This window comes from Balaenoptera physalus, assembly GCF_965194825.1.
Source record: "Balaenoptera physalus genome assembly, chromosome: 12".
Taxonomy (NCBI): Eukaryota; Metazoa; Chordata; class Mammalia; order Artiodactyla; family Balaenopteridae; genus Balaenoptera; species Balaenoptera physalus.
The window spans coordinates 63,188,536-63,201,929 of NC_138897.1; the positions used below are offsets into that span (position 1 = coordinate 63,188,536).

General features: G+C 43.7%; 1 protein-coding gene across 4 annotated transcripts in view; it reads right to left on the minus strand.

The window, feature by feature from the left end:
• Positions 1–781: 781 nt before the first annotated feature.
• Positions 782–13,394, minus strand: part of AKAIN1 (A-kinase anchor inhibitor 1) — a 79,152-nt gene continuing 66,539 nt past the window's right edge. For 2 of the 4 annotated variants that reach the window (XR_014252107.1, XR_014252108.1), the window contains exon 3: positions 2,711–2,850. Coding sequence is in view for 1 of the 4 variants with exons in the window: in XM_082418760.1 (XP_082274886.1) it covers positions 2,654–2,850 (197 nt within the window). In the remaining 3 variants the exon portion in view is untranslated. Of the gene's footprint in view, positions 2,851–13,394 lie in introns of all 4 variants that reach the window. The other 2 variants (XM_082418760.1, XR_014252109.1) reach the window with 2 other exon arrangements.

Consider the following 13,394-nt stretch of genomic DNA (forward strand, 5'->3'; position numbering starts at 1 on the left):
GAGAAAAAAGAGAAACAAGGATGAAGCGGTGAGTTCTTTTCACAACACTCTTCACGCTGGGTAGGTGACTACAGAAAAACAAAGCAGCAGCAAAGAATTTGTCTCCAGTTCCACCCCAGGGACAGGCAAAGCCCAAGACAAACAGCTGAACACGCAGAGCTGGGAAGCCCACGTGCATTTTACTATCTGTTAAGCCAGGAAGGTAAAGGGCATGAAATACATGTTCCCACTAATTCCTAAAACCAAGAGCTTCGTGTAATAACCAAGGGGAAGCCCACCTTGATCCTACACCGAATGAAGTTCTATCGGCCCCTTCAAAACCCCGTAACTTTATACCAAGACAGATATAAGGAGGAGTTTAACAGATGCATTTATTTTTATGGCTGAGTTTTCTTAGGATTCTGCCAATGCGGCACCTACCTGTCGAGTGCAGGGATTGATTAACCTTCTTTTCCCCTTCCAAGAACTTATCAATATCTCTGTTCCTTGCTGGAGACTTTCCATCTCACAAGATCATGAAAGACACTCAGCTTTCCCCCATCTACTTACCTTTACTTCCTGAGATCAAAAGGCCACTTCTTAGCACACACCCTTTTCTGCTCAAGCCTCAGGAACCCCCATCCCACAGCTGTCCTCAGACAGTGACAGTGAAGGCCTATTAAGAAGTGCTTTCAGGGTCACGAGATCTAGAGGTTTGGAACAGCCTTGGGATGCCTCGTGGCCCCATGTGAAAGGAGCCGAAGAGTAGGGCAAAGAAAACTTGGCTATAAATGACAACGTATTTCAAAGCTGGATACATTTTATTTATAAATAACATTTAGATACAGAGGTTAATCAGATATTCTCCAAGATCCCCAACGTAGTAGCACAGACACACCAGAGAGGAAAGAGAACGTGTTTATGTGTTTCTGACATACGGCAGCAAGATCCAAGGCTGGTTACATCCAGACATCTCAGTAAACAGAGTGCCAGATCACTTGCAAACTACAAGCATTGGGTTTATTTTGTTATTTGTGGGTGCACCTGAATAATTTCCCTTAATACCTTCATTCCTATTATCTAGGCTGTACAATTATATCACATCCATTATATGACTTCAGGTCAACTTAAACTCATTCTTCAATTGTCGTGAGTACTACTTAAAGAAAATTATGAATAAACCATATTTAAATGTTAACCCCTCTGCTCCCTCCCACAGACGTTCTCCCTGTGAATTTATTCCATCTGTACATGGTGTGAGACAGTCTAACAGAACTGATAAGAGATTGTTTTCATTTATTTCTCAATAGTATCCATTCTGGAAAGTGTAACATATTGGAATTTTAGAAGTATGTCTTAATATCAGTCACACTTCACATGTTGATACTTTTGCTTTTTAAAAAACTATCAAATGTAGACATTGATACTCTGAAGCCCAAAAGTTTCTAACAAAGGTCAAATTCTTCATATGTTCCCAGTAGCATCAACTCAGTAACTGTTGGGAAACCCAGGAAATGGGACTCTAAGGACACAGAAAGCTGTGCGGTACCCACATGGGAGTGGAGCGGAAGTCATTCTGTTGCAACAGAGATGGCTTTATTCATTCACACACATATGTTCCCTGCTTTCACAGCATGGTCGCTTTGTTGATCCCACTGGATTTTCACGTTTCAGTTGAGGAAATGATTTTCCCATTTTATGTGTCATTCATTCCTGATATGTATGATTTTCATAATCTCAAAAAAAAAAATCTAATTTGTGGATGGGAAAAGAAAAGTTCCTCTTAGCAAGGTACTAGTGCAAATGCACAGTCTGGTGGCAACACAGCATTTATAAGTCCCCAGAGCTCCTTCCAAGGACCCTGCACCCCATAAGCTGACCCTAGGATATCTCCAGGATGGAATCTACAACTCCAGCTGCTCTTCAAGGGGCTGCCGACATTGGCGACTCGTGCATTTAGATTCACCTGTCTTATTTTCATCTTGAAATGGAAAAAGAAATCCATAATATTTCCCAAGGATTTCTGCACAGAGAGGAAACATTAACTATCAAACAATTGAGAGAACTGAGACTGAGTTCTGGAAGAGCTGGGTTCCTCCTTTTTAAAAAAAACATATATATAAATACATGCCTTGGGAAGATCCTGAGGGACTTAGAATTTGCCTTTGCTTAATATGATCTTGGACCTGAACTCACTTTAGTAAAGCCTTCAATTCCATATTTGCAGAGGACTGTAACACCATTCCTTTACCTTTCCAGCACATCTTGTTTAAATATTAAAGATCACAGTACAGCACTCGGTGTTTCAGCAGAAAGAATTGCTGGTTAAGGTCACAGACAGAATGCATACAAGGCCAAAGTAAATTAACAAGAGGGAATCATTTTTTTTTAAAAAAAAGAACTTTAGAAATGAATTGTGCTGCAAAACTACTTTTGCAATGACAGTGTCATGTTTGGCCCGACTACGTTTCAGAGGCACTGCATTAATATAAACAGAATCAGCTAATGCACTTTTTCAGAACAGTGCTTCTCGGCCAAGGCCTAGTGTGAATTCATCCTACTGCTAGGTGTCGATGACACTTTGGTCTGCTTTACTGGCAACATTTTTGGCAACGCATCCTATACTAAAAAAAGGCTGGAAACCAAGCGTGTGACAAGAGCCCCATCCACCGTGTTACTTCTTTTCATGCTTCTTGGTTAATTCCCCCGCGCCCGGTCGGAAGCTGCCCCGGGGGGTGTCGCCAGCCCTGGCTTCCCTCTGCCGACTCTCCCGGGAGACCTGCTGCACAGCCCGCAGGATGGCATTCTGCACGATCTGTTTGCTGGCGATCTGCAGCTTTGCCTCTTCAGGCTCACTTCCAGGTTTCTCACCTAGCCGAGAATACGAAAGGGAAGTGAAAAGAACAAGATTAATTAATTAATCTTAATTAATTAATTTCGGGAACAGTGACAGGTAAAGGCAGGTAGGAAAGGAGAGACTCTAACAAAGGTCATATCTCTAGAGGGACCCACATTAGTTGCGGGGGGCCCTACACAGCACACACCACTCTTGTCTCCATGTCTCCCTTTCCAACACAATCTCCATGTGTCTGCCCCAGTGATGCACCCAATTTCTATTCCCATCATCCCAGCATCCTCTGCTGCTAGCGGTGGTCATGAGACATAGTCCTGGCCAATGAGGACCCTGGGAAAGTTTTTGGAAGGGAATGGACTCATGCCCCCTTTGGCACCTTCCCTTTCTTCCTATGCAGGATGCAGACATTACACCTTTAGGCGCTGTAGCCGTCTTACAATAAGCATGAGATGGAAGCCAACATTCTCGGCATGGTTGGGGAGAAAAAAAAAGAACCCATTTGGAAAGCATCATTCGGCATCTGTACCAATCCTGGACCATGTACTTCTGGACTTCTTTGTATCCAAGATAAATACACTTCTTTTTGTTTCATCTGCCATTAGTCAGGTTTTACGGTACTTGCAGGCAAACATATGCTTAATGGATATAACTTCACTTGGGGCTGGAGAAGAACAGATTATTACTGAATTCATATTAAGCTCCATGCTGCTCCTGGAATGGCATCCCAAGGAATGAAACCATTCATTCCTCAGAATCCATCCCCCATGATTTAGAAGAACAGGGGTTGGCACACTTTTTCTAATGAGGACCAGACAGGAAATATTTTAGGTTTGTGGGCTCTACAATCTCTGTAACAAATACTCAGCTCTGCTGTGGTAACCTGAAATGAGCTATTAAAAATAAGAAATAAAAATAAATTTAAAAACCAGGCTGCAGGCCAGATTCGGCCCATGGACCACAGTTCGCCACCCCTGATCTAGAATGGTGGGAATTTTCTAATTAGAAGGCAGGCAGTCTACCCAACATTGAGTCTTCTCCTTCTTCCTTAAAAACAAGACAGAACATTGATTTTACTTGGGCAGCTCTGTAACTAGGTAGAGCTAGGTTCTGACCAGTGAGGTGGAGGTTCATTTAGTGAAAATTCTGGAAGAGGTCTTTAAGAGGGAAAAGGAAGGTAAAGGAGGCCCTTTGCCCCCTCCCCATCCTACAGCCTGCAACTCTGAAACAATGGTTGTCTCTGCCAGGGCTCTTGGTAACCAGGAGGGAACCTTTAGCATGGAAACCATTTTCAGGGATTTGGGAGGAAAAAGTGAGAAGGAGCTTGAGCATCCAGTGACCAAGAAGCCGCCATACCAGTCCTCAGCTGCCCACCTCCAGACCTTTCCATGTTAGAACAAAAAATAATACATCTTATTTGAAGCACTATTATTTTGAACTTTCTTTAATCATGCAGCAAACTTCACACGAACTCATACGTGGCAGAATGATCATGAATCTAACCTCTGGCTGAAGTGCCATTATGAAAATTTAAAACCCCACCTGCTTGTATTTAGAACAATAAGTAGAATGGGCATCATTCCTTATTCAAAATCATCTCTGCCAATGTTTCCTCTATTCAAATATTCTGCCATAAAAATGTATTTTAAATGGGGGCTGGTTTTCACCAGGATTGATTGATTAACAACAGAATTTATACACCCGTGAGGAAAACATCACCCAAGAGAATACTGCATCATTCCGGAAGACCAGACATATCTTTTCTCTTTAGACGTGTAACTGTCATTTACTCAGCATGTGTCACTAGCACTATCCCCTGAGGGATTTACAATCTAATGAATGAGGCAACATGAATTTATTCAAAACTAAAGGATGATCCTCGCTCCCACCCCCACCCCCCAAAAACAGCAGAATAAAATGAGCAATCTACACCAAACCAAGCAGAGAAGCAGTAGAGCCCAGACTCGCGATGTGTAACATAGTGAAACTTTAAATTGGCAGAGAAGAACACTTGGAATATTCTCTTAGAAAAAGAGTGAACAGTAATATCAAGAGACGCGAGAGCACAGCAATTAAGGATACGTGTTTTGAAGCACTTCAGAGCCGAGTCCAAGTTCCTTCTACCACTTACAGCCATGTGATCTTGGGCAAGTCACCTCGCCTCTCTAAGTCTGTTTGCACATCTGTAAAATGGGCAAGTAGTATCTATTTAGGGGTGGTTGCTAGAAGATCAAGTGACATAACACCTATTCATCACTCAGTGAGGTTCCTGAGCACTTAGTGTCCACCACTGTGTACTGGTTGGGGTATAGACTGGGCAGTTGTAACAGAGAAACTCAAACATAGAAGAGCTGACGCAGGAAGAGATGCTGCCTGCTCTCTCCTGTAACAGCCCAGGGGTTCTCCTGCGAGTAGGTGGTCCTGCTCCACCAGGTTCTCTCAAGAGTCCACTCCCTTCCCTCTCATTACTCTGCCCTCAACTGCAGGGGTGGAGCTTATTAACCAAGATCCCATCTGGGGCTGGAAGGACGCCAAAGAGAAAAGGGAGGGCAGGTCATTTCCTTTTGAGGAATTGCCATAGACCCTGTGAATATCACTCTGCTCACATTTTATGGCGGGAAACTGAATCATGTGGGCACACCTACCACACAGGCGACTATGAAATACAGTCTTCAACCGGGTAGCCATATGTCCAGCTACAACTCAGGGAGGTTCTATCGCTAAAAAAAAGACGCAATTACTTCCACGCAAGGGCAAGGCTAAATTGAAAAGAGGGAGGATATACACTTGCACTCCCTGATCCTCAGGGAGCTCTGGCTACAACCAACAAATAGCATAAGGGTGTGGACAAACAAAAAAAGTTCAAAAGGTCCATGTTTGCTCCTGGAAAGAGTATCTTAGCCAAACCAGATCTGTGTTAACTCTAAAAAGTCCCTAGTGTGAAGCTACTTTTCAATCTTTGGGTGGAGGAAGGAAGAATCTAAGGATAAGAGTAAGCTGATTTCTTAGAGAGAGAGAGAAAGAGAAGAAAATCTACTCTGAATTTAGCTGTGACTTAATATTTGAGCTAAATCGTCTTCCCCTCGTCCATCCATTATGAAGATGGGGACTTCCCTGGCGGTCCAGTGGTTAGGACTTTGCCTTCCAGTGCAGGGAGTGCAGGTTCCATCCCTGGTCGGGAGCTAAGATCCCACATGTCTCACGGCCAAAAAGCCAAAACATAAAAAAAAAAAACCAGAAGCAATATTGTAACAAATTCAATAAAGACTTTAAAAATGGTCCACATCCATTATGAAGATAAATTGACTGAAAATTCAAAGGCAGTCTGCATGATGCTGTGTCTGGAGCATCCCTTTGGTGACTTGCAAGGCTGATATAACCTTAACTGCCCTCATTACCACTTTGCTCTGGGTCAGGAATATCTATCTATGGTGAGGATGTGGGACAAAAAATAGCTGCAACAAGCTGGAACAGAGAAAGAGAAGGATGAAGATGTGGGTAAAAGCCACTCAGAGCATTTAGAGAATAAAAGCAAAACAAAAAGTTACATATGGCACCACAAAAGATCCTGAATAGCCAAAGCAGTCCTGAGAAAGGAAAATAAAGTGGGAGGCAACACACTTCTCGATTTCAAGCTATTTATAAACATTACAGTAATCAAAACCATATGGTACTGGCATAAGAACAGACATATAGACCAGTGGAACAGAGTATAGAGCCCAGAAATAAATCCATGTATATATGGTCAACTAATATTTGACAAGGTAGCCAAGAATACTCAATGGAGAAAAGACCGTCTCTTCAATAAATGGTGCTGGAAAAATTGGACATTCACATACAAAAGAAGGAAACTAGATCCCTATCTCACACCGCTCACAAAAATTAACTCAAAATGGATTAAAGACTTAGATATAAGACCTGAAACCACATAATTCCTAAAAGGAAACATAGGGAAAAAAGTTCCTTGACAAGGGTCTTGGCAACGAGTTTTTGGCTATGACACCTAAAGCACAAGCAACAAAATTAAAAATAAACAAGTGGGACTACATCAAACTAAAAAGCTTCCGCACAACAAAAGGAATGAAAAATGAAAATTTCAAAAATGAAAAGGAAACCTATAGAATGGGTGAAAACATTTGCAGATCATATATCTGAAAAGGGTTAATATCCAAAATATATAAAGAACTTATACAACTCAGTAGCAGAAAAACAAGTAATCCAACTGAAATATGGGCAAAGGAGCTGAACAGACATTTTTTCCAGAGAAGATATTCAAGTGGTCAACAGCTACATGAAAAGATGCTTAACATCACTAGTCATTAGGGAAATGCAAATCAAAGCCACAATGCGGTATCACCTCATACCTGTGAGAATCCTATCATCAAAAAAACAAGAGATAAATGCTGGCGAGGATGTGGAGAAAAGGGGGCCCTGGTGCACTGTTGGTGGGATTATATATTAGTGCAGCCACTATGGAAAACAGTATGGAGGTCCCTCCAAAAATAAAAAATGGGACTACCATATGATCCAGCAATTCTGCTTCTGGGTACATATCCAAAGGAAATGAAATCAGTATCTTGAAGAGATGTCTGCACCCCCATGTTCACTGCAGCATCATTCATGACAGCCAAGACATGGAAACAACCTAAGGGTGCATCAACAGATAATGGATAAAGAGGTTGTGAGATACACACACACACACACACACACACACACACACACACACACACACACACACACACAATGGAATACTATTCAGCCATTAAAAAGGAAGGAAATCCTGCCGTTGTGACAACATGGCTAGACCTTGAGGACATTATGCTAAGTGAGATAAGTCAGGCAGAGAAAGAAAAATACCATATGATCTCACTTATATGTGGAATCTAAAAGAAACCAAAAAACAAAAAACTCAAACTCATAGAAGAAGAGATCAGACTTGTGATTACCAGAGGTGGGAGATGGGGGGTGAAGGAATTGGATAAAGGTGGCCAAAAGGTACAAACTTCCAGTTATAAGATAAATGAGTACTGAGGATTTAATGTACAGTACAATGACTATAGTAGTCATTTGAAAGTTTCAAATACATATTTGAAAGTTGCTAAGAGAATATATCATAAAATTCTCATCACAAGAAAAAAATTTTTTCTTTTTCTTTTTTTTTCGTTGTATCTATGAGAGATGATTGATGTTAACTAAACTTATTATAGGAACCATTTCACAATATACATAAGTTATTATGCTGTCCACCTTAAATTTTCATGGTGATGTATGTCGATTATATCTCAATAAAACTGAAACAAAAAAGTTACATAAACCTCAGATACATGTTGTGTGTTAGATTCCTTGGCATGCAAGGAAAGATACTCTCTTCTGCTTCCTTAAGTTTTTTTTTTTTGAGGGGGGGGCGGGGTAGGGGGGTGTTACTGTGGGGATACACGTGTCATAGCCAGACGTCATGGAAATGGTTGGCTGAGTCTTACATTTCAGTTCAGAAATTGTAATAACCCAATACAGCTCCAGTGACTGGATTATCTAGATTATTCTCTGCTGTTAGAGAGTTTCAACTCTCCATCAGCTGCTTCCAACTAACAACTCTCCCTTTCTTCCAGCCTGACTCCCTGACTTCATGGCTTTCACTTATTCATGACCTGTAGTGCTTCGTGATTTTGCACACTGCCTTCTCTCTGAGAACCTTTCAACTAAGATTCTACTTGCAACTGCCTGATTCTGGCCATTTCTTCAGTGGAAATTCCTTTGCAAGAATATGAACGACTCAACCACCACCATCCCTGAGATACAGGACTTTCATGCCAGGCCATCGACTGAACGCCTGGGGCTCATTCTGACCCAATCAGGTTGGATCAAGAGGTGGAACACAGGAAGGAACCACCCAGGCCCCCTGGGGGGCAGAGCACGGGGTGCTGGTGAGGGTGGAGGAAGTAGGCACGCATCCAGTGTAACAACTCGCTGGTGCTCCTCTGGCACTCACGTAGGAGGATAGGGTCTTTGAGAACATCCCGGTGGACACCCTGAATGTAAGTAAGTGTGAAGAAGTGCACTGCGCTGGGCGGAAGGCAGAGCCAGCCACAGAAACCCTCAGAGTCTTGCCATTTAATTACATGCATTAAATTTACTTGAAATTAATGAATCACCTTACATGTTGCAGGTGGCCAATTGCCTAGTGTTAAATGATGTAAACGTCCTCTAGCCTAATTGGTGTTTACCAAATCCTTTTGGTATTTCATAAAAGATGATGCATCGATTTAATTAGCTTTAAACTCAAAATGCCCAATATAAATACACTGAAATCAAGAATGGGATGTAACCTAATTTGTCTTCAGCGTCTTTCCACCCTGAATCATAACCCACTCCCCGCCCCCCACACACACACACTCAGACATCCCTGTGGTCGTGCTTCCCTGCGCCCCCTGGCTCACCCCACCCTCAGATCCCGCTGTTCCACCTGCCCCAGCCCCGGAAGGCAACTGAGGACCTCCACTGCAATGTGGTTAATAACTGGTCTTAATTCCTTATTTATATCCATTAAAACCATGCTTCTAAGGACCACAGGAAGGTCCTCCTGATAAAAGTATACACTGTTTTTTCCCCTAAGAACCTAAGTGTCATTTACCTCTATGACATTAAACCTATTACACTCCAGTTTGGTGGATTTGAGAAAAGGTCAGTGTTCCCATTTTGGAGGCAGAATCCAATTAGTGGTTCTCCCTTGGTCGTACAGAAAAGGGGGGCAGAGGCTGTATCAGAAGCGGCATCTCTAGCTGTTGCCTCTCCCCACTAAATATGCAAATTACAGACGTCCCTATCAGGACAGGATGGGGCTCGACCACCACAGCCTGCCCCCTCCCTCCAATGCAGCACTGCTGATGGTGACCAGGGAGCATACTTTTTATCTTCCCCTCTGACTGCTTGAGACTATAAAGACAGGATTATCATTCATCAATGACCAGCACATGAAGCACAGAGAACAAGAACTAATTCTGGTCCCTTTATTAATGGAATGATAGTCTATTTTCCAGCTCTGTAACTACAGGAATTTTCCATGATGGACCAGATGTTAGCTCTCACTCATCTAGGCCAACTGCCAACGAAGCCCTCCTGGCTGCCCTGCTTTGCCACTGAGCAAGGTGAAGTGACATGAATTCCCAGGGGTTTCCAAAAGGTAGACTTGAGATATGGAAAGCAAGACAGGTATGGCAGGTGGGGGACACTTCCAAGTCGTATTTGATTACCACTACCACCCCTATCAAACCAAGTACAGGGCCTGAAGAATCACCCTGACTCTGCCTGCAATGGCCAGGCCTCTCAATTCAGAATGTGGCAAGCTACTCTTACAAACTACACAGAATTCGTTATTAAAATGTCCTATAGAACAAGGTAGGATGAATCAGAAAGATATTTATAGAGTATCTGCACGCAGGGTGCTGTGAAGAGTAACGTAGGCCACGAGGCCAAAGTGTTTCATTCACGCATGCATTCATTCACAGAAGAATTACGGAGCACTTGCTATGTGACAAATACTAGGCTAGATATCAGAGATGAAAAAGGATGAGTCCTGGATCCCGCCTTATTGGAGTTTAGAATCTAGTGGAAGAGTCAGGCGTTGATCGAATCATCCACTAGGTTTATAATTTTGAGCTGCGACGCACGCCATGAAGGGGGAGCATATTACAAGGGGAGCTGATGGAGTCTGGGGGCCAGGGAAGGATGCCCAGATGGAGAACTTGAAGGGTTCACAAGGCATCAGCCCATACGAGGAAGGCTGTGGGAACAAGAAGCGAAGAACTGCACAGAGGCAGAAAGATCAAACCCAAATGGAAAGTCCCCGGACTGTGTGGGGCAGAGCCCTGTGGGGACCTGAAGGCTGGGTACCACGGGGGGAGGGGGAAATGGGAGATGCTGTGGAAAGTGGTCCAGCCCGGACGGTGGAGGTCCTGGGAGGCTGGGAGGCGTCAGGTCTTTTCCTGAGAGTAACACCGCATCATCACCAAATCTGTGCCATGCAGGGCGGCTGGGCAAGTGTGAGGGGAGTTATGTAATCCAGGTGGGAACGCGTGGCTTTGGAGCAGGCCTTGAAAGACAGTTGGAATTTGGAAAGAGAAAAAAAGGGAAATTCTTTCCCTGACCCTGGTGGGCAGGACAGACGTGTGACTCACGGACTTACCGTGTCCTAGAAAGCTTTGCCCTTGTAGCGCTATCTCATTATTTTAGAATATAATTAAACTTATACCATATGACTGGCCTCCCATGTGTTATTTTTAGGAAAGCCATAAGGAATCATGCCCATAAAACTTGAAGAGGAAAAGACAGTTTTAATCTAGAAATCAAATTTGAGTATTTTGGCCAAAGAGAGCAAAGGTAATTTTGAAAAAAGAACAACAAACAGGGAGGACCTGTTTCACCAGCTCTCAATACTAGTCATGAAGCTATAGTAATTAAGAAAGTGGGATATTGATATAGCAGTAGAAAAACTGACCAGTAAAACAGAATAAGGAGTCTAGAAACAGCCCTACACATTTGGGGTCACCTGATTTACGGAAGAAACAACACAGTAGTGGAGTAGGGAAAGCACGGCATTTTCAAGCAATGGGGTCGGGCCTAGTAGTTATTCATACGGGAAAATAAAGAATTTTGACTACCTCACATTATGCCTAAAAATCAGTTCCAGGTGGATTTCATAACTGTATCCGAAAAGCAAAACAAGCTGGAGCACGGAGGATTTTTTAGGGCAGTGGAAATATTGTGTGTGACACTATAATGGTGGATACACGTCATCATACATTTGTCCAAACCCATGGAATGTATTAATATAAAACCAAGAGTGAAGCCTAACGTAAACTACAGACTCTGGGTGATGGCGTGTCCATGTCGGGTCACTGACTGTAACAAATGCTCCGTCCTGGTGGGGATGTTGATTAGGGGCGTGGCTGTGCCTGTGTGGGGCAGGGGGTATTTGGGAAATCTCTCTACCTTCCCCTTAATGGTGCTGTGAACTTAAAACTGCTCTTAAGGAAAACAGTGTTTAAAAGACTATCAAGTTTTTAGAAGAAAATACAGAAGAATATTTTTATGACCTGGGAGTAGGCAAATATTTCTTAAACAGGACACAAAAAGTAACAACCATAAAGGAAAAAATTCATAAGTCAGCCTACCTTAAACTAAGCAGTTTTTGTCATGGAAACACACACACACACACACACACAAGAGAAAAAAGCTTTTCACTTGAGGAAGCTGAGGCAGGAAAAATGTTTGTAAAAATGCCATCTTGGAAATGCTTCAGGTATTTGATTTTCTGAACATTTGGCTAGCAAATAACTCCATCAAGACTGGGTTATGAGTTCCGAGAGACGCAAAAGGCGGTTTTGACCTCCACATGGATTTCTGCAAAATTCAGCTTCAAGTTTCCCTCCTTTCGCCCCAAAGACGAAGGAACCCCAACTCCTCTGGTTCCTAGTTTTTTGCGGTCAGTAGCAGCTCTAGAATTTCTATGCAGGAGGGATTCGGGAATGGCAACACAGAGGAAAGGGGAAACCAAGAATCTGTCCCCAAACTACGGTGTGCATGACACTTTCCACGAGAATGAAAACAAGTCCATTATCCACATCAAACAACAGGGGGCGGGAGGGGGAGATGGGCCCCCGACCACCCTGTGACAGCCACTGCCCCTCTTCTCAGCTTTTCTAATCAGCTCACTTCTCCCGCGTGGCCATGTCACCCACTGCCCGTCCTCCCCTCCCAGGGCCACCAAACAAACCCAGCTGGCCAAAACTGTGGGCTCCCGCAGTCCCCCGTCCCAGGGATGTGCCAGGAAGGGACAGTAGGTGGGGTCACAGCCCAGATGGCCACTCTGGAAATATGGGAGCCAGGTATTAAGGGGACAGAAAAGGTAAGCACCATGTGAGAGCGGGTGTTAAAAAAGGTGACATACTAGACCCGAAGAGAAAGCAGAACCAGCCTGGGGACGCTGGGGATCGCGGACGCCCCTCCCACCCTCGGAGCCAGGTCCCTGCCCCAGGCCTTCCCTCCACCCCCGAGGCTCGGCTCCCCCCACCGCCCTGTTCTGCAGCCTCTGCTTCCCCCTAGTGGCCACTTCTGGAGTTGCTGCAGACCCGGGATGGATGGGGGGGTGTGTGTGAATATTTTGAGTGTATGAGTGTGTGAATGTGTGAGTGTGTAAGTGTGTGTGTGACTGTCGGCAGGGGAAATCTTTGATTCATGAGACAAGGCTGTGGTTTTATTTAATCAAACACAGTAAGAATAACCAGCACATCCATGGTACTTTCTGACCACAGAAACTCTCACAAGGCCATTTATAGATTTGTCCTCCCAAGAGTTCTGGAGCGGCTGGAAATACAGTCCAGAGGTTTCCTGTCGTCATTCAGATGTAAATTACTTGACCAAATTACCAGATCTCTTAAATATTTAACAGAAGATTCTGAGTTCCTAGGCAGAACTAGCCACATGCTCTCCCTTCCTACTCAAAACGTAAAGGGTGGAGGGAGGAAGGAAGGAACTGATATCAGCTCTCCGAGTGCCTTTGGAGGAA